Source organism: Leucopleurus acutus (assembly GCF_964270905.1).
Source record: "Leucopleurus acutus genome assembly, chromosome: 1".
NCBI lineage: Eukaryota > Metazoa > Chordata > Mammalia > Artiodactyla > Delphinidae > Leucopleurus > Leucopleurus acutus.
The window spans coordinates 11,480,094-11,499,770 of NC_139142.1; the positions used below are offsets into that span (position 1 = coordinate 11,480,094).

Genomic DNA, 19,677 nt, shown 5'->3' on the forward strand with positions numbered 1-19,677 from the left:
TGGGGGAATAGCGCTGTGATGAACATAGGGGTGTATGTATCTTTTTGAATTAGTGCTTTTGTATTCTTTGGATAAATACCCAGAAGTAGGATAGTTGGATGATACGGTAGTTCTAGTCTTAATTTTTCGAGGAGCCTCCATAGCGACTGCGCCAGTTTCTATTCACACCAGCAGTGTATGAGTATTGCTACTTCTTGCCTTTGTGATAATAGCCATTCTAACAGGCGTGAGGTGATATCTCATTGTGGGTTTGATTGCATTTCTCTAATAGTGATGTTGAACAATTTTTTTCACATGCCTGTTGGCTACCTGTATGTCGTCTTGGAAAAATGTCTATTCAGGTCCTCTGCCCTTTTAAAATTTGGGTTGTTTTTTGTTGTTGAGTTGCATGAGTTCTTTATATAGTTCGGATTTTAATCCCTTGTTGAATACATGATTTGCAAATATCTTCTCCCATTTGGAAGGCTGTCTTTGCATCTTATTGATGGTTTCCTTTGCTGTGCAGAAGCTTTTTAGCTTGGCGTAGTCCTCTTTGCTTCTTTTTACTTTTGTTTCTCTTGCCTGAGGAGACATATGCAGAATGCTACTGCTAAGATGGATGTCAAAGAGCATACTGCCCATTTCCTTCTAGGAGTTTTATAATTTCAGGCCTTACAGTCAAGTCTTTCATTCATTTTGAGTTGATTTTTGTGTATGGTAGAGATGGTGTTGACTGAAAGAAACACACCACCTAAAAGTTGAGAGTTACGTTTTATTCAGGGACCTTACTGAGGACTCTAGCCTGAGAATCAGCCTCTCAGCTAGCTCTGAGGAACTGTTCCAAGGAGGTAAGAGAGGAGTCAGGATGTATAGGAGTTTTTGCTGAAAACAAAAACAAAAACCCATGTAGTTGAACATCAAAAGATTACTGCTAATCACACAAAAAAATCTCAAGTTAATGATTTTAGTGCTTTTCTACATACGGGAAGATGCAAGAGTCTGGGTTCATTGAAATTATTCCTTTGACAGGCATCTTAAGTATCTAGGGCCAGTATTCCTGTTTTTTTCCATCTTGAATTCCCCTGAGGGTGCACCATCGGGCTGGCTGTATTGATGCGGGCAATATTCGTTGTTTACGGAAATGGCAGGCAAGATTTTTATTTGTCCACAAAGTATTTGAACATCTCTGTCATATTTTCTCCACGTTAATTGCCTCTTTTATTTATTTTTTTTTAATTTTTAAAAATTTGTTTATTTTTGGCTGAGTTGGGTCTTTGTTGCTGTGCGCGGCCTTTCTCTAGTTGCGGCGAGCAGGGGCTACTCTTCATTGCGGTGCGTGGGCTTCTCATTGCGGTGGCTTCTCTTGTTGCGGAGCACGGGCTCTAGGCGCGCGGGCTTCAGTAGTTGTGGCTCACGGGCTCTAGAGCGCAGGCTCAGTAGTTGTGGCGCACGGGCTTCGTTGCTCCGCGGCACGTGGGATCTTCCCAGACCAGGGCTCAAACCCGTGTCCCCTGAACTGGCAGGCGGATTCTTAACCGCTGCGCCACCAGGGAAGCCCCATTGCCTCTTTTTAAATCATGAAATATTTGATGTGATTTGAACGTGTCCCCTTCTGCCTGGCTCACGTGTGGATATGTTATTCCCCATCCCTACTCCTGACTCTCCTCATCCATTAAGCCTCAGCTTGAGTCAACATCTCCCCTGACTGCCAGGATGATTGGGTGTCCCTTCTCTGTGCTCTTGCCGCCTGAGCTCACTCCCTCCCAGAACTTGGGGGCTCCCTGAAGTGACTGGCAGTAGGCCTTCCACCTCTGCAACCAGCAGTTGGTGCAGAGCAGGCCTTCAATACATGTTTACTGAATGACAGAATGCTTTGTGCTCTTTCTAGCTGTAAGGGCTGGTCTAAAAGATGTAATCTAGACACCCCCAAATGGGTGCCTTTCAATGGTTGAGGAGGCCATGGGTGAGTATAGTTCAAATTGAGACTGTTCTAGAAAATTCCAAATGTATAATTGCCAGATAGTAATAGAAGTAAGCTTACAGACCAAAAAAAAAAAAAAAAAAAAAGATTTAAAAACAAAACAGAAGCAGGTGGTTCATTCTGGCCTAGAGGCCTAGGAAGGCCTTGAAGGAAGCAGGGTGGGCCCTCCTCTGCAGGATAAAGGGTGGGGAAACCATTTCAAGCAGAGGTAACAGCAACATCTCTGAGGATAGGAAGAGTCATGCAAGATAAAGAGGAAGATATCGTCATCATGGTTGTGGAGGGTCTGAGATGGTCCATTGAGGCAACTGGGAGCCGTTAACTGCTTCTGAGCACAAAAGGGACACATCAGATTTCTGCATTAAAAGATCCCTCTGGCTGCTGAGTGGAGGCGGGACTGGGAAGGGAGGGAGAGTGGAGGCAGGGAGGCTGGCTTGGAGCCTCTGGCCTGGACCAGGCGAACACTGACAGTGGGGCCCTGATGGCTGGAGCAGAAAGGGAGTGAGAGGTTGCAAAAACGACTGCAAGGAAGAAAACAAGAAGACAGATTGTTGTCTGGCACTAGGGGTAGGGGTGGTGGGAGGAGTTGACATTTTGCTGCTGACGACTGGTGAGATACTGGTACTGCAGAGCAGGAAGGCGATTGGGGGTGGGAGGAGAGTTTGCTGTTTTTTTCCCCCAACATTTTATTATGAAAATTTTCAAACATACAGAAAAAAAAAAAAACCCTGTACAGTGAATATCCATATACCCACCATCTACATTTTGCCACTAACACTACTAAACTTGCTTTATCACACATCTCCCCATTTCCCACCCAGCCATCTTATGTTTTCAATGCATTTCAGAGTAAGTTGCAAACATCACCCCTAAGCTCTTGAGCCTGCATATCATTGCCTGGAGTTGAATATTTAAGATTCGCTTCCCCCGTATTGATAATCTCAGCATTTTTATAAGTTATTCTCCTTTCCTCCATCTACCTGTTGATGGAGGAAAGGAGAATAACTGCTCTGAACATTTGCCCACTTTAAAAAATTGGAATATAGCTATAGCAAGGGTGGGCGACAGACGCCCAGGAGGAGGCCTGCTTCTCCTACCACTGTACCATCAGACTGCCTGCACCCGGACCATGTTGAACTTGGAATTGCCTGGAGCAAGTTTTAGAAAACATCAAAAACAAGCTGATAGAGCCTGAGTTGTGAAATCAACTAGGAGATGAGCTCCCAGGGGAGGACAGATTCAGCCAACCACCCCTTCCCTTGTCTGGTCTGGGCAGCCCCAGGCAATAGGAGGAGGCATGGCTGTTAAGGCTGGCTCTCACCGTGAGTGGATGAAAGACCCTGCGCACAGCAGGTATGCTTTCGGAACCTCATCTTCCCCATCTGTGAAATGGGGACATTTTCTGTTTCTGTCCTGTGTCCCACTGGTTCATCAAGCCATGCAGCACCAGATGGATTGAGGGACAATGAGATAGTGAGAACAAAGAACGTGAGGCTGCAGGACCCACAAGGCTAATTGAGCTGGAAATCAAAGTCCTTCATACGTGGTAGGTTGACTTTTAAACAGGGAAGAGCTAAAACCGTCTAAACTTTCATGTAAAGTACAACTTCTCATCTAAAGTAGAACCTGTGGGAAGATTTTTTTTTAATATTTTCTTTGTGGACAGGTGTTTTTATAAGTACAACAAAAAGTTACTAGAAAAATGCAATGAAAAAAACATGTTCAGACATAAAATTAGTCATCATATTGCCATAAATGTTTATACTCTCTCTCAGTTTCTATACTTGTCTTGTGGCAGATGGAGAACAGTCTTTGAGGCTGCACAGGTGCCCAGATCACGCTCTGAGTGGGACTGATCCATCTTCTCGGTATTCAAAGTGGACCAGCTGCATTGGCAAACCTGGGAACTTGCTAGAAACGTAGCATCTTTGGCCCTATCCCATTCTGCTAAACCAGAATCTACTTTTTTTTTTTTTCCGGTACGCGGGCCTCTCACTGTTGTGGCCTCTCTCGTTGCGGAGCACAGGCTCCGGACGCGCGGGCTCAGCGGCCATGGCTCACGGGCCCAGCCGCTCCGCGGCATGGGGGGTCTTCCCGGACCGGGGTACGAAGCCGTGTCCCCTGCATCGGCAGGCGGACCCTCAACCACTGCGCCACCAGGGAAGCCCCAGAATCTGCTTTTTAACAAGATGCCCAGGTGATTTACGTGTATGTTAGTTTATGGTGGCCCTGAGGCAGCTGGGACGCAGGAAACGTTTAGAATGAAGGAATTAACCAGTACCTCTCCCCCTCATCTCAATTTCTCACGACACAAGAGCCGATGGCATAACCTTATTATTATTATTTTTTTTAAGCAAGTAAAGCTGTGTGAAGTTATATACTTTATTAATTCCAACTGGAAATAAGAAACATTTCAGTCAACCGCGCTAGGATAAATACTGAATTATATTTCTATCCTCTGCATAGGAAATGGTAACACAAAATCATTGTCAAATGAAAGAATGCTGAAAAAACATACAGTCGGAAAATGTAGAAAAAATATTATAAAGGAGTGTTAACACAGTTAACAAAAATGCTATGGTATTTTTACTGGCTTTAGCGACATTTGTGAGACTTTCAGCTTTAAAAACTTTGTAATTTATTGTGGTTCCTTTTCTCATTCTAAAAAACATTCACATTCACACTCACTTTTGCATTCATAGTTCTGAGGACCCAGCTCCCAAATTCTTTGTTTCAGGCTTTATAAACCTGAATATGTCCCAGCATATTTTACTGTATTTAATATGTATTCCCTGCTGTGGGCAGTGAGATGGAATTTCCTCTGTTAATTAGCCATTTATACTTCTTCTTTTGGGAATTACCTTTTTTTTCCCGCTATAATTTTTCTTTTGAAGGGTTTTTGCCATTTTCTTATTAGTTTGCAAGAGTTCTTTGCCTTAGGATACCAACTTCTTGTCCGTTAGGTAGAGCATAACCTTATTCTTGACGAGCAGGACGAGACTCATAATTTGCAGGGCCCAGGGCAAAAATGAAAATATGGGCTACAAGGATATACGGGACAACGCAGGGAACATAGCCAATATTTTATAATAACTGTACATGGAGTAGAACCTTTACAAATTGTGAATGACTATATTGGACACCTGTAACATATAATATTGTACAGCAACTAGACTTCAGTTTTAAAAAAAGAAACTGTGGGGCCCCTTTTTAAAAAAAATGAAAGATTTCAAGATGGTGACAACTGAGCCTGGGGTCTTTCTGAGTGTGAGGCCCTCTGTGACTGCCCTCATGGGTCCCCTGCCCATAAAGCTGGCCTTGCTGGTGAGGCAAGAGAAGGCTGGGTCATTCTGGATTCATTCGTGCTTAGCCAAGGTAAGTTATGAGTTTTCCGCTTTGTTTGATTCATTACCAATCATTATAATTAAAAGGCGCCAACCCTCATCCTTTTTGAAGTTTATTTTTTTCTCAATATGCAAATAGAAATGGTTTCAATAAATGGCTGTTATTCCAGTGTAAAGAATTCTTTCCAAAACTACAAATATGTATGTGTCTATTAAAACATGAATGGAAGCTCTCTATAGGGAAAGACAACTTGTATTCGTTTATTTTATTGACAGTGTACAGATTTTCATATATTGCATTACAACACTGACTTTTAGGTTTCTTATAAAGATTTAGTTCAATATTTAGTCTAGATTTTTCTTCACAATAAGAATAAACTCATGCCAGTGTTTAGTAACCAATAATATCAATTCATTCAAATTTAATGACAGTTTTATTAAACTAAGGATCTCATATCACAGAGCATTCACAGTGCAGGAGGTCACAGTTATTGAAAAAATAAATAGCAGGATAAATATATTTATTATGTACAACTTTTCAACTCACTGCTCCTGCTTCACCTGTTGGAGAAGATGAACAAAGACGGCAGTGTTCAGCCTAGCATCCCGGCATTGTCTCATGGGGACTCAAGTGATGTGTCACAGCCTCAGAAGTTTTTGGTTTTGGTTGTTCCTAAGGGGGTTCTTTCCGGGCACGAAAGCCCTCTGGTTCTATTTACCTGCTATTTGCTGGGTCCCAGGAAGATCCCATGGCCCTGTGGAAACAGTGCCCAGTCTGCCTCTTGGGCACCTGGGCTGTGCCAGGCCTCCCCTGCCCTTCCCTCGGCAGCTCCTGCATCTGCACGTGCGCCTGGCCCCATCTGGCTGGCAGCGCTCTTTCCTCTCTAGGTAATCAAGGCTCGCTTTGTATTTAGACACCTAGCAACTGGCAGCAGCTGGACAGGAGACATATACAGAGGGCGCTCTACCAGGGAGCGTGTGCTCTGAATTAGACACCCAGTCTCCCAGGCCAGCAGACCCCCTACGAGGCTCCCCCAGAGCTGGCCACAGAGGCTCAGCCACAGCTCTGGCCACTGGGCCCCCAAACAGCCTAGGTCCAGTCACATGGAGAAAGTGCCAGAAAGTGTTCTATAGCTCAGAAGGGCACCTCTGGAGGTGAGGCCAGAAGAAACCCTCCAGAACATTTGATTTGGAAAAACAGAGCTGCCTGGCTCACATCCCAGCCATTTTCAGTGGGAGCAAAGGCCTCGCTCCTTGTGTTGAATGGGGACGTCGTGTCCATCCGGATACTCCCAAGTATCTGGGAACTTCTGGAGGTGGGAGCAGGGACAGTTCCATTGTCTGGGATCCTCCTTTATGCACAAAGGCCGATCAGACCAAACCATGCGACTAGAAACCAAAAGCTGTACAGACTTTTTCTCGATAGTTTAAAAAGCATGTTTTCCAGTGGTGGGGTGGCGAGGGGACATACTTTCTCCAGGATTAAGGGCTTTATTGGCTTCTACTGTGGATAAGTCCCAACCAACGTGTTGCATAAAAAGCAACTGTCTGAATTCCGGCAACTGTGGGAATAGGTGTGGATATGCCCGTGTGTGTCCAGGGCTTTCAACCAAGAAGCAGCCCATCCCAGGCCCATGAATCTAACGATGGAAAAACCACACAAGCAAGGACGCGACTTTCACATGGGTACAGTGGGCATTTCTAACGTCAGAGCCACCTCCCATGGCCCTGGTTCTGTATCAGGGTGTTCAGGAAGCAGATGTTTTCCCAGACTAGAAGAGGATATGTTCTCAACTCCTGCTACAAAGTGTGCGGAGGACACGCCACCTTGATGACCAGACACTGGCACCATAAGAGGTGATGGAAAGACTCAGAAGCACGCAGGTAAAAGATGACACCAAGCACGCCCCTGGCCCCCAGCAGTGTGTGAGGATTTAGCGGAGACCAAGGGAACTGGGGAGCCATTTGTCGTTGAAAAGTGAGAACTTTTAAAAATCCCCAGAAAATAATCAAAGCTCTAATACAACCCAGCTGGCTTCCCCGTTGTGATGGAAAACATAGCTCCTTCTGGGTGGCAGGATGGGAGAAAAGCACTTCTTCTCCCCATTTCATGCAGGTACGATTTCCTTGAGATTGGGTAGCGTGTGACTTCGAATACTGACCCCATTGGCTAAGAGGTTTGAAGTTAAGCACATACTAAGCTAGTGTCCCAATTTAGTATTCCCTATTAAGAAGCAAATGCAACAGCCTTTTAAAAATCTGTACCGTTACGGGACTTCCCTGGTGGCACAGTGGTTAAGAATCCACCTGCCAATGCAGGGGGTATGGGTTCGATCCCTGGTCCAGGAAGATCCCACATGCCGCGGAGCGACTAAGCCCGCGAGCCACAACTACTGAGCCCATGAGCCACGACTACTGAAGCCCACGCGCCTGAGCCTGTGCTCTGCAACAAGAGAAGCCACCACAATGAGAAGCCTGCACACCGCAACGAAGACCCAACGCAGCCAAAAATACTGTTGTGGACTGTGCCCTTGGGGGAACAGGTCTCTGCAGCAAGGCAAAGGGGCCCTACACGAGCCAGGTATCGAAATCTGCGTCCCACCTGTGTCTTGCCTTGTAGGATGGGCCCGTGCAAAGAGCCTCCTGTTCTACCACCCCCATGACAGACACAGTGGGGGAGAGTGACCCAGTTCTGGAGGGGCCCCTTCCGTATGCTTCCAGAAGGCCCTGTGAGCATCCTCGCACTTGAGGGGCTCATGTGACCAGCTGCAGAGAGTGAGGGCTCACAGCTGGTGGGGTGCCCGGATGCTCTGGGTGAATCCACATAGAAAGGGCAGGGGCCAGGGGCACCACATTGGGTCCAGCGATGGATGGGGGATGATGGACTTCCTGCCACCCAAGAGCTGCCCAGAGAGCGTTTTCAAAAATTTCTGGAAGTTTCTCTGAGCACCACGTGGTGACGAAGTTGCTGAGCTGTGGCCCATCTCAGGGGCCCTGGGCGCATCTGCTAACCGTCCCAAGACTCACACAGAAATGATGTTCAGAGGGCATTAGAGGGACCTGGGAATATTTAAATCACAGGACTCAGGAACCACCTCCTGAAGATTTTCACCCTAACAGGCAGGTTCTTTGTTTATTCAAGCAACAAGCATCTGCTGAGAGCCTGTCACATACCTGTACAACCATCTTTTCCCTGCCAGGGGAGGAACAGGGCTTACCAGAGAAGGAAAGGGTGGCGTGTGAGAGGCCAACCCCAGCCCTAAGGGCCCACTCAGCATCAGGGCGGACGGGAGGGCCACGAGCTCACAGGGGCCAGCCCGAGCTGGAGGCTCTCTGCTTCTCTCCTGCCCTGCTCCAGACCTTGACCCCGCTAGCCCATTTCACACCTGGGGAAGGAGGCAAGGAAGTGACCCTCTCCCAGTCCATCTCGATTCTGTCCACACCCACCTTAAGGAGAGGGAGGGGCCCTAGGGCTCAGGGAGGGGAAATGCCCAGAGGAAAGAAGGGTGTCAGCCAAAGAGGCTGCCCACACCCTTCCTGGATTCCCAGCCTGTTTGTGGAGTCTGGTGTTCCCTGAGGGCTGGTCTCCTGCTGATGCTACGAGCCTTGCAAATCCTCGTCAAAAGGGAAGAGGGGGCAGTTTCTTCCCTTGGGACCTAGACCCTGGGCAGCCCAGAAGGGGTCTTTGGTCGGGGTCTGCAGGGCTGCCCTGGAGTGGTGGGCACGCCCATCTGGTTTCAGCTGGCTCCCCGGGGGTTATGCCTTTTCAGCTGCTTCGGTCTGCAAAGGCAGAAGATTGACAGGGAGAAGCAAGAAACAGCCTTAATAGGCGGCGCGAGGGGTGGGGGAGCAGGTAATGAACAGGTGAAAACTCACAAGATCGGTGCACGTGGAAGACAAACACAGAGGCCAGCAGCTGTGGGTTACAGGAAGGATGGGGGTGGGATGCCCCTGACCTGCCCTTAACAGTAGTCTCTCACTGCAGCCGACCCAGAACCTTCCTCCAGGGCTGCGTTCTCAAGACACTGCACCCCTTCCCCCCTGACTATGCTTGGGCTGGCGAAGGTACATTCCAAACCAGAAATGGACAGGAACCACCAGCTCCTGCTTTTATAGACGTTTTCTATCTGAGGGCAGTGGTTCATTTTCTGCCCCCAATTCGAAGAGCTAAGTTTATTTTTCAGATTGCCTATTTTTGTAGCAGAGTAACTTTACCTTCTGCTAACTAGCTTCGGATAAAATAAAGGAAGTAATCCTGTGCAGTGATGAAAGCAGTATTTTAAAATGAAGGCCTAATTAATCAAGCAATTCTTTAAACTTGAGATGGAAGAATATCTAGTTAAAAAAGAGAATTCTGCACCTACAGTGTATATATAGTTTCCTAGATACAATAAATGCATAGATCCTTTAAGGAAGTTACATTGGCACATTAACGTCATAAGAGAATTAGCCAGGAGGACTGCTCTACATGCTAGAAACATTATTTTTTGTCTCAAACTGCAACTGCAGCATATTTATAATCTCAAATGGGTTCTGCTGAGGAAGAGGTGGGTGATTAGGATGTGTTCTCTGAAAGCTACACGAGGATTCAAAGAATTGAACACCAGCAGGGATGTCATCAGGGACCATGTGGCCTGTGCCTTGTTGTGGCTAAAAATATTTTTCTGGTCTTTATTGGAAAATAATAGGGACACAGGTTGGAGATAAATATTAGGATGTGAGCTGGAGCACCCAGATGTCAATTGACCCAGATGTCAATTTCTTGACATCTGTCACCCAGATGTCAAGAAACTTGATGAAGTTTTGACCCAAACAATAAGGAGCAGCCAACCCCAAGGACAAGGACATAGGCACACTCACCCCACCGAGGATGGCCACACACTGGACTGGCTCAGCCGGGTGGCGATCTGGAGCTTGGTCCCTGTTCTGCTACTTACTAGCCATTGACCTAGAGTCACCTGACCTCTCCAAGACTAAATTTCCTGTTAAACGGGGACAGTAAGCCCTACTTATGTCACAGGGCAGTTTTGAGACGCCAAACAGAGACAGACACAGTTTGAAACCTGGATGAGTCTGTTAGATGGAGAAGATGGAGATGACCAGGCTGCTATTTTATGAGGGCACAGAGCAGTCCTGAGGGCTCTGAAACCCTCTGCATCTAGACATTTATACTGATGAACCAACGGGCTCCCTGGCCTCCCACTTAGCTAATTTCTTAGGAAAATCGCCCTTCTCCTCAACCAGAAGACCACTGAGTATCTAAGTAGAGAAACAAAAAGAGAAGTCTTAACACTGATGAGGATGCAGAAGAGAAGCCTGGTGATGGAGTTGTCATGTCTTAGGCCCGCGCTAAGGGAATTTTAGGGACGTAAGCTTGAACACGTCCTCCTTCTGAAATTCAGGAGGCCCCAAAGAGCACAGCCACAAATTCCACTGCGGGTCACAACCTTTGTGTCTGAGGAAAGAATAAGCTGTTGGATTTACACTCATCACCCATGACCGATTACTGGTGAATCACGAAAAGCCTCTTTTCCTCACAGCATCATGGGGCATTCCCATACAGTCCTCTGTGCAAAATAGCCCAATATTAAAAGTGCATCAAATCTGATAGCCTTTTGCAATAGAAACGTTAAAAAAATAAAAAAAGAACACCTCTATATAAAATGAATTGTGCTTTCTTTTTAGAAACCAGGAATGGTTTGTGTTCGTAAATCTTTTTAATATATATTTGAGAGCTATGAAGCAGTCGAAATTGTTTAATATGTTTCTGTCTATTTTTGAATCAACCTCCCATCTTTGGCCTTTCCTGTGGAGCAAACTATAAGGTTCAACAACCTTAGCTCTAAAAAATTCCAAGTTACGGTTTTCATACTCGCCTCCAGCTCAGCAGAGAGCAACTGGTGGTTTTTCAGGAAATCTCTCTTCTTGTCAGTAACCATTATTTCCGGCACACGCATTCCAGTTCAGCAGGCTATGGAATTTGTTGGGCATATAAACAATTGGGCCTTTGAACAGGGTGGTTTTGAGAGCAGAGCATTAACAAGGAATGACAAACCCAAACTGACAGTGCGTCCCATGCCACAGGAAGTCTGGAATGAATGGCTGTAAACTACCATCTCCACCGTGTCTCTGAGTTAGCACCCGTTTAGATGTTAGTCTTCCGCTCTTTTCTATGTTCCAAACCAAACATCTTAGTGTCAGTGCAACACGATATACATAGGATTTGTTTTCCATAAGCATTACCTTTTTGGTCCCCATCAAGGTTCTTTGTATGGAATGATATTTTTCAAGTATGAAGATGTACAGCTAACATTTTATTTTTAATGTTTCATTGCTCGTTCTCTGAATGCATCAATGAAAGTGATAAGAATATTCACTCGTTTTCTCTCTTCTGCTGTGAACAACTGTTTCCATTCTTGCAATTTTTTCAGAATAAAGGGTTGGAGTGCTTGCCGTCACAGCCCCAAACTCCCAACAAACCGTGCCTCCGGCAGGATTCAGAGGCTCTTAGTAGCACACGCTGCCCAAGGAGCCCACACTCTCTGGCCCAGAGGGGACCCTTGAGAATAACACTCCTATTCTGCATTGCCACAGGAGACCCTGTGTTCACCGCCCGCCTCATTTCCAAGGCCGCAGTGCGACAGAAGGACAACCAGCACACAGAAGTCCTCGTGATCCAAGTGTCCAAAAGAGGAGACACATGCCACGTCCCTATGGCTGGTGGCTCAGGGGGCTGTGAAGCTGCTCAAACAGCGGCCCCTGAATCTTGCCTTTTGAGGGGTAGAACTCCCAGGCGGAGGAGGCCCAGCAGCCTGGCCCGTGACCACACTAAGACCACGATGGCTCTTCCTTCCCGTGCATGAAAGAGCAGGCGGTGGCTGCCGATGCAGGAGAGACTCGTGGTGGGGGAGGGGAGGAGAAGGAGGACGCCAGCGCCGGAGCGTCCAGAAGAGCTCCCGGGCGGGGGGGCAGTGGCTACGTTTTAATCGTCTTCTCGGCACATCGGCAAGTTGACAAAGGTAAAGACGTTAAACTCTATCATTATGGAGAAGCACAAGAAGATGGCGTAGAGAACCAGCACGTAGATCCCCAGCTTCCGGTCCAGCCTCCATTTGTTCAGATGGATGCCGAGGACCTGGAAGGAGAGGGTGTGAGTGTTGGGCCTGGGGGCAGAGAAATACTACAAAAGGTACTTTTATTGGAAAACTACACACGAACGATGAACCCCAGAACTTTCTGCAAAAGGTGGGCCAGAGCGGAGGGGTGCTGCCGGTAGATCCCTGGTTTGATCAGAATGAGCCCTGCAGGCTTTATGCTTGTCTAACGAAAGGGTGCAGACTCCAGGCACACGCAGCAGCTGGCCTCAGGGCACCGGCTCTGCCGGGGCACGTACACCACTTCCTGGGGATGCCCTCCCGGGCCTTCTTTAGTGACAACCAGGGACTTTCACTGGGTCTTCCCTTTGCTTCAGAACTTGGCATCCTCAGCCTTCTTCAGCAAAACTTCCAAGGCTCCCGCTGGCCCACGTCTGGCAAACTTCTGCTTGGACCGTGTGTGTGTGTGTGTGTGTGTGTGTGTGTGTGTGTGTGTGTGTGTCTGTGTGTGTGTGTGTGTGTGTGTGTGTGTGTGTGTGTGTTTGGGAGACGGGGTTGGAGCACATCCTCTTTCTATGTTCTTTCCAGACTTGCCCACCTATCCTTTTACAACCTTCGTTCTTATCCCTGAATTGAGGCCTCCTAAGCGTTGGATCAGAGTTACCTCATCAGAGCAATGCCATGGGTCCTTAGAGACAGACCAGTGTGGGTTCAAATCCCAGCTTTGTCATTTCCTATCCCTGTGACCTTGGGCAAGTTACTTAACCCCTGAGCCTTGCTTACTTCTGCAGCGTAGAATATCATCAGGTGCTTGTAAGGATGGAATCAAGTAAGCAGAGGTAGAGTCAGCACAGTTTGGGGCATGTGGAGTGAGGAGACCTCAGTATCACGGTGTGCCGGCCCTGAGACCTGACCATCAGGTCCCCCTGTCAGCTCAGATGGGCTGGGGGAGGATTTGTCTCCTGTTGGCACTAGTGAGAGGAGACAGACCGGGCAGCAAGAAGAGAGGAAACATAACTCACTTCCTCTAGGGACTTCTTAGTGGCTCAGGGAAAAGTGCAGTGTTTGGTGCCAACATTCTTGGCAGAAAGTGTTTCTGGGGGTATCTGTGAATGTATATGTTTTTACTGCTTTACCCCTCACTGCCAAGGGGAAGGGGGAGGGGATTCAGAGACTGTGCACAATCAGAGGAAACGATGTACGTGTGAGGCTTCTATTCTGGAATTGCAAAAACTCACGGTGAGAGCAACGGAGCCCAGCAGCAACACCACGGAGTAGACCAGACCCCGGCTGTTGATCTTCACCTGGAAAAACAAACACACATGCCCTGAACCTCTGGGCTGTTCAGGCCCCCATCCGTTCTGGAAGCCCAGTGTGCTCGGGCTTATCCCCTCCCTTATCTGGAAGCCACAGGTGGGTGTTCACGGTGAGCACGTGGCCATGGATCCAGGTCTCTGCTCATCTGAGGAAATGAACTAGGAGGGGAGAGGCGTGCCGGTGGGCAGAGACACGGGGCCAAAGCACCCGTGAGTGCAGGGCACACACGGGCTGCCTCCTGCAGGCACTGCCCAGGCTGCTCGGGACGCCTTTGCACAAAGTGGCTGCCAGCGTGCCAAGGAGAAGGGGGCAGTGCATCCCCTGCAGCCCTTGGCTGGCACAGGGCCAACACCACTATCACTCCCTGTAAAGCGCATGGCGTCATCTCACTAAGGAAGCGAGACGAACTTACCGTGGATCCATAATTAATAACCATGGTCTGCAGCCCCCACGGTACGCCGAGTCCCACGAGGATGTCAAACACGTTGCTTCCTATGGTGTTAGAGACCGCCATGTCACCAAGGCCTGCAGAGGACAATCGACATGTCATGCATTAAGCGCAGGTCGCTGGAAACCCCTGTTCCTTCCCATTTCCATCAGTGCTATTCCTTAGAAAGGAATTCCTTCCTCATGGACCCCACATTTCTAAAACCTTTTAATGAGGACTGAGATCCACTCCCTTCATGAAGTCTTACATGTGAGCCCTGTAGTGGGTTGAATTGTGACCCCCCAAGATTCATATGTTGGGGTCCTAACCCCCAATACCTCAGAATGTGACCTTATCTGGAGACAGGGTCTTTCCGGGGTAATCAAGTTAAAATGAGGTCCTCAGGGTGGATCCTCATCCAATATGACTGGTGTTTTCATTGAAAGGGGATGTTAGGGCACAGACACGCACACAGGCAGCGCTCCATCTGAACATGAAGACAGCCATCTGCAAGCCAAGGAGAGAGGCCTGGAGCAGACAGAAAGAACCAACTCTTCTGACACCCTGATCTCGGACTTCTGACCTCCAAGACTGTGGGACAGTCAGTTTCTGTTTTCCTGTCTCCCAGTTTGTGGTAGTTACGGCTGACCTAGGAAACTAATCCAGAGCCCTTCATTATTCCTCCTGCCAGGGGTGTCAGCCGGTGTTTTGGGAGGACCCACTATGTGCTTCTTATTTGAGCCTCCCAGGTGCTCTGGGAGGGAAGGGGCCTCATCCTCAATGCATACTTGTGACCCAGGTGGTGGCACCACGACCTTGACCCAGACGACAGGGCATCAGGTTTTGTGCCTGGGTGGTCTCCCAAGAGTGAACTCTTTCCCCCCAACCAGACAAGAAGTATCTTAGAGGTGAGGGGCTGTGTCACCACCTTCCCTCTCCTGCCCCACTGTCCAGTCTCATGAAAGCCACACAGTCTTAGGAACTTAATAATTTGAGAGGTATCAAAAGTTAGTAAACAAACTTTTACAAATAAGACTCACACGGGCTGAACCTGTTTTCACCTGGCCCCTTAGCCCTAAATGGACACGACTGTCATAATCTGGCCACAAACAAACGTCCGTGCAATGAACAAGCCTGAAACACACAGGCCTGTGCCCATAAAATTGTCTTGGTCGCTGAGAAGGTCGCAGAGACTCAGAAGAGCATCCGGACGACTGCCTCACTTCCATCTGACCTCCTGCCCCCCTAGTATAGCCAGGCCACTTCCTCCCGCCCTGTTGCTGTCATCCGCTGACCTCCAGGACACAATGCCTCCCTCAACGGCCTCACAGCTCCCTCCCTGCCTGTCTGGGCACTGATCTGAGTGCCTTCAAAACCTCAGCAGCTGAGTCCTATCAGGGGGCAGTACCTCTGGGAAACCTGCCTTCCAGTCTCCCAGGATTTTGTGAAACAGGAATGAACAGCAACTGTTTTGGACCAGCTAGTTGCCCCTGGTGAGGAGGCAGGCACTAGCCGGATGGGTCAGGAGGCACAAGGATGCCCAGGTTTGGGAGAAGAGAGAGGAGAGCTTCTCAGGTTTGACTGACTGCTCTGCGCAGGCACTGCCCTCTGAGGAATCTTACAGCAGCACTTCTCAAACTTTAAGAGCACACGACTCACTGGGGGTCTTGCTAAAAAGCAGACTCTGGGGGCTTCCCTGGCGGCACAGTGGTTAAGAATCCGCCTGCCAATGCAGGGGACACGGGTTCGAGCCCTGGGCCGGGAAGATCCCACATGCCGCAGAGCAACGAAGCCCGTGTGCCACAACTACTGAGCCTGCACTCTAGAGCCCACGAGCCACAACTACTGAAGCCCGCGAGCCACAACTACTGAAGCCCGCGCACCTAGAGCCCGTGATCCGCCAAAAGAGAAGCCATCGCAATGAGAAGCCCGTGCACCGCAACGAAGAGTAGCCCCCCTCGCTGCAACTAAAAGAAAGCCCGTGTGCAGCAATGAGGACCCAACGCAGCCAAAATTAAAATAAATAAATTTAAATAAAAAAATAAAGTTATAAAAATTATTTTAAAAAAAGCAGACTCTGATTCAGTGGAGCTGGGACGGGGCCTGAGAGTCTGCATTTCTCTCAAGCCGATGCTGCCGGCCTGGACCACGCTCTGGGCTGCGAGCCTTCAGGGAGCCCAGGATGTTAGAGCTCACTGATGTGAGCTCTAACACGCTCTGGGCTGCGAGCCTTCAGGGAGCCCAGGATGTGTTAGAGCTCACCGCACGGCTGCTGCCTTGTGTGATGGACTCCGAACAGAGGTTTCTGTATCCCCTGCCATAAAGAATCTGTCCAGGCTTTAACCTGGTCTGCTGGACCCTCTGCCAATCACGTCAGCATCACCCTCACGACAACTATACACTCCCGCCCCCGCCTCACCCCTCCTGTTTCTGCGTTCTACATCTCACAGGAGCCACTCTGAGATGATGTCCCCCCCTGTCCTTGTTCCTACAGAGCCCCGTTGACCTCATTGGGACCCTCCCCTCCAAGCCCTGAATCTTCTAGTATCATGACCCCCACCCCCAACCCACTAGCTTGGACTCCGAGGCCAGCTGTTTACATGGGACATTCTTTTGCCTCCTTGACCTTCCATTGTGTCCACCCAGCCAACCCCAGCTCTGGACGAACTTGTGATCTCTCATCCGTGTGCTGTTGGAGCTGGTATGACTTCAAATTCATGCCGGAATCCCTCCCAAGTTCACGTCGCTGAACATCGGCCAGGCCCTAGGCGCTCATCGGCTTTCCTTTTACTCATTGTACTGGGTTGAATAGTGCCCAGCCCTCATGTCCACCCGAAACCTGTGAATGTGACCTTATTTGCAAATAAAGTCTTTGCAGATGTGATCCAGTTAAAATGAGGTCATAATGAATTAGGGTGGGACCTAATCCAATGACTGGTGTCCTTGTAAGAAGCAGGAAGTTTGGACAAACACACACACAGGGAATTATACCACAGGAAGACACAGGCAGAGACTGGACGGATGCGGCCACAAGCCAAGGATTCCTGGCAAGCACCCGAAGCTGGGAGAGAACGAGGAAGGATCCTCCCTAGAACCTTCAGAGAGAGTATGGTCCTGCCGCCATCTTGATTTTGGACTTCTAGGCTCCAGAACTGTGAGAGAATCCATTTCTGTTGTTTTAAGCCACCCAGTTGGGGTACTTTTGTTATGACAGCCCCGGGAAATGAATACACTCACTCAAAGTTCACTCAATTCAATTCCAAACCCTTCAGCGGCTGTCCCCAACTGTCCCCATTCTCCACAAGGGCTCCAGCCTACTGCCACACATACCCCCACCCTTCCCTTCCCCTCAATTCGTGTTTTCTCAGGACTGACTGACCAACTAATCAACCCTTTCTTTTATCTCGAAGAAATAAAACTTTTTCCTTCTTTCCAAACCAAGTTTCTCTCTGGACACTGCTCTCCTCTCCTGTCTCCTCTGAGATTCCACTCCATTATTCGCCCATCCTGCCCCCCATACTTTCAAATTTCCATCTACAGAGGACGATCTGTGGCGGTCCGGGCTTGGACGCTATCTCACGGGTAGAAAGGGAGCGGTAAAGGAAGTCTGGCTCTTTACAGCTCTTTTGTTCTGCCATCAAAGAGCATACCGGTATTCCTCACCTTGCTTACCCCACGGCACTTAGCTCCAAAGAAAAACCGCCAAGCAAACCATAACGTTACATAAGGTCTAGAATTCTGAAGGAGAATTGGAAAATAGTTGGAGATACAGGATACCCCCGCTTGGCTTTCCCAGGATCAGAACATTTCTCATTACTATTGCATTTGCTATAAAAAGTCTGGGCTCGGGCTTCCCTGGTGGCGCAGTGGTTGAGAGTCCGCCTGCCGATGCAGGGGACACGGGGTTGTGCCCCGGTCCGGGAAGATCCCATATGCCGCAGAGCGGCTGGCCCCGTGAGCCATGGCCGCTGAGCCTGCGCTTCCGGAGCCTGTGCTCCGCAACGGGAGAGACGATAACAGTGAGAGGCCGGCGTACTGCAAAAAAAAAAGAAAAAAGAAAAAAAAAAAGTCTGGGCTCCAGCTCTGCTCAATCTCACATTGGTGATGCCGGAACAAGTTCATCCTTTTTTTTTTCCTTTCTTTGGCCACGCGGCGCAGCTCGTGGGATCTCAGTTCCAGCAGTGAAAGCCTGGAACCCTAACCACTAGGCCACCAGGGAACTCCCAGAACAAGTCCATTTTTATACAACTCCACACAAATGCTTCTAGAGGTCTGGAGGAGTTGATCTTGGTAGTACTCTCTCCATGGATGGAATCTAATACATGATGCTTCCCTGTTGTCACAGTTTCCTTCATAGCAGGATGTAACGACTGCCAAGTCATGAGAGCCACGAACTGTAACTTGGGCTGGGGGTAGGGGCCCGCATGGTGATGCTGACTGCCGTCAGGGCTGAGGCGTGATCCATACCTTGTCTCGTCACAATCAAGCTGGCCATGCAGTCTGGAACGCTTGTGCCTGCTGCAAGGAAAGTAATGCCCATGATGACATCAGGGATTCCAAGGGTGTATCCAATAATAGTCACCTGCAGAAGAGTCGGGGGAAATATCAACTCACAGAGGAGCAGCCCTGGAAACTGTGCTTATATCTGAGTGTTTTTAACTTACACACAGTACTGCTATATCCAATAGAAAAACCTGGAATACGGCTTTATTTTAAAACCATCTTTTGCGTGTTCTTTTTTCCAGATTACGTAATACGTGTTTACTGTTTTAAAAAGTTTAGAGAATAAAGTAAAAATCCCCTACCATTTCTCAATACCCTCAGACAATCACTATTAACACTTTGCATCAGCCCATGATTCTCAAATTTGAACATGTAGGAAATTCTCTGGTGAGCTGCTTAAAGTAAGATTTCCAGGTCCCACCCCCAGAGTTTCTGATTCAGGAGGTCTGGGGTGAAGCCCAGGAATCTGCATTCCTAACAAGTTCCCAGGTGGTTGGGACCCTGAGGCTGCTGGTCTGGGAATCACATTTGAAAACCCCGGCTTTAGAATATACCTTGACCTTCTTTTTGGTGTGTATATTAGACAAAAAATAAAATCAGATTATAGCACCGACCTATATTTTGCAGCTATTTATTACACGTAATAATACATTGTGAATATCTTTCCAACTCAAATACTCATCTATAACATTATTTTAAACTGATGCATGGATTCCATTGCATGTAAAGTTTTCACCAACCCGTCACTGGTGAATATGGAAGTGGTTTCTGTTTTTGCTCTTACAATATCACTGTATGGTAACGAGTAACATTTAATGAGCACCTACTGTGTACCAGATCCTCTCCAGGTGTTTCACTTTCACAATCTCAGGTACTCTTTATTATTCACCACCCACTGGTGAGAGAGGCACTGTTATTATGCCCAGGGAAATGAGGATCACAAAGGTTAAGTTACAATGCTGGTGGGCATGAAGCCGGTGAGCAGTAGAGCAGGGATCCCAGGCCAAGTCTTTCCAACTCTGAAGCCTGCGC

General features: G+C 48.3%; 1 protein-coding gene across 2 annotated transcripts in view; it reads right to left on the reverse strand.

Moving 5' to 3' along the window:
* Window positions 1–12,286: 12,286 nt before the first annotated feature.
* The window catches only part of SLC24A4 (solute carrier family 24 member 4), a gene marked incomplete at both ends in the record, with an annotated part of 170,711 nt that continues 163,320 nt past the window's right edge, over window positions 12,287–19,677 (reverse strand). For both annotated transcript variants that reach the window (XM_082841982.1, XM_082841981.1), the window contains 4 exons: window positions 12,287–12,439; window positions 13,637–13,702; window positions 14,128–14,240; window positions 18,610–18,724. In XM_082841982.1, coding sequence (XP_082698108.1) covers window positions 12,287–12,439; window positions 13,637–13,702; window positions 14,128–14,240; window positions 18,610–18,724 — 447 coding nt within the window. The remainder of the gene's footprint in view (window positions 12,440–13,636; window positions 13,703–14,127; window positions 14,241–18,609; window positions 18,725–19,677) is intronic.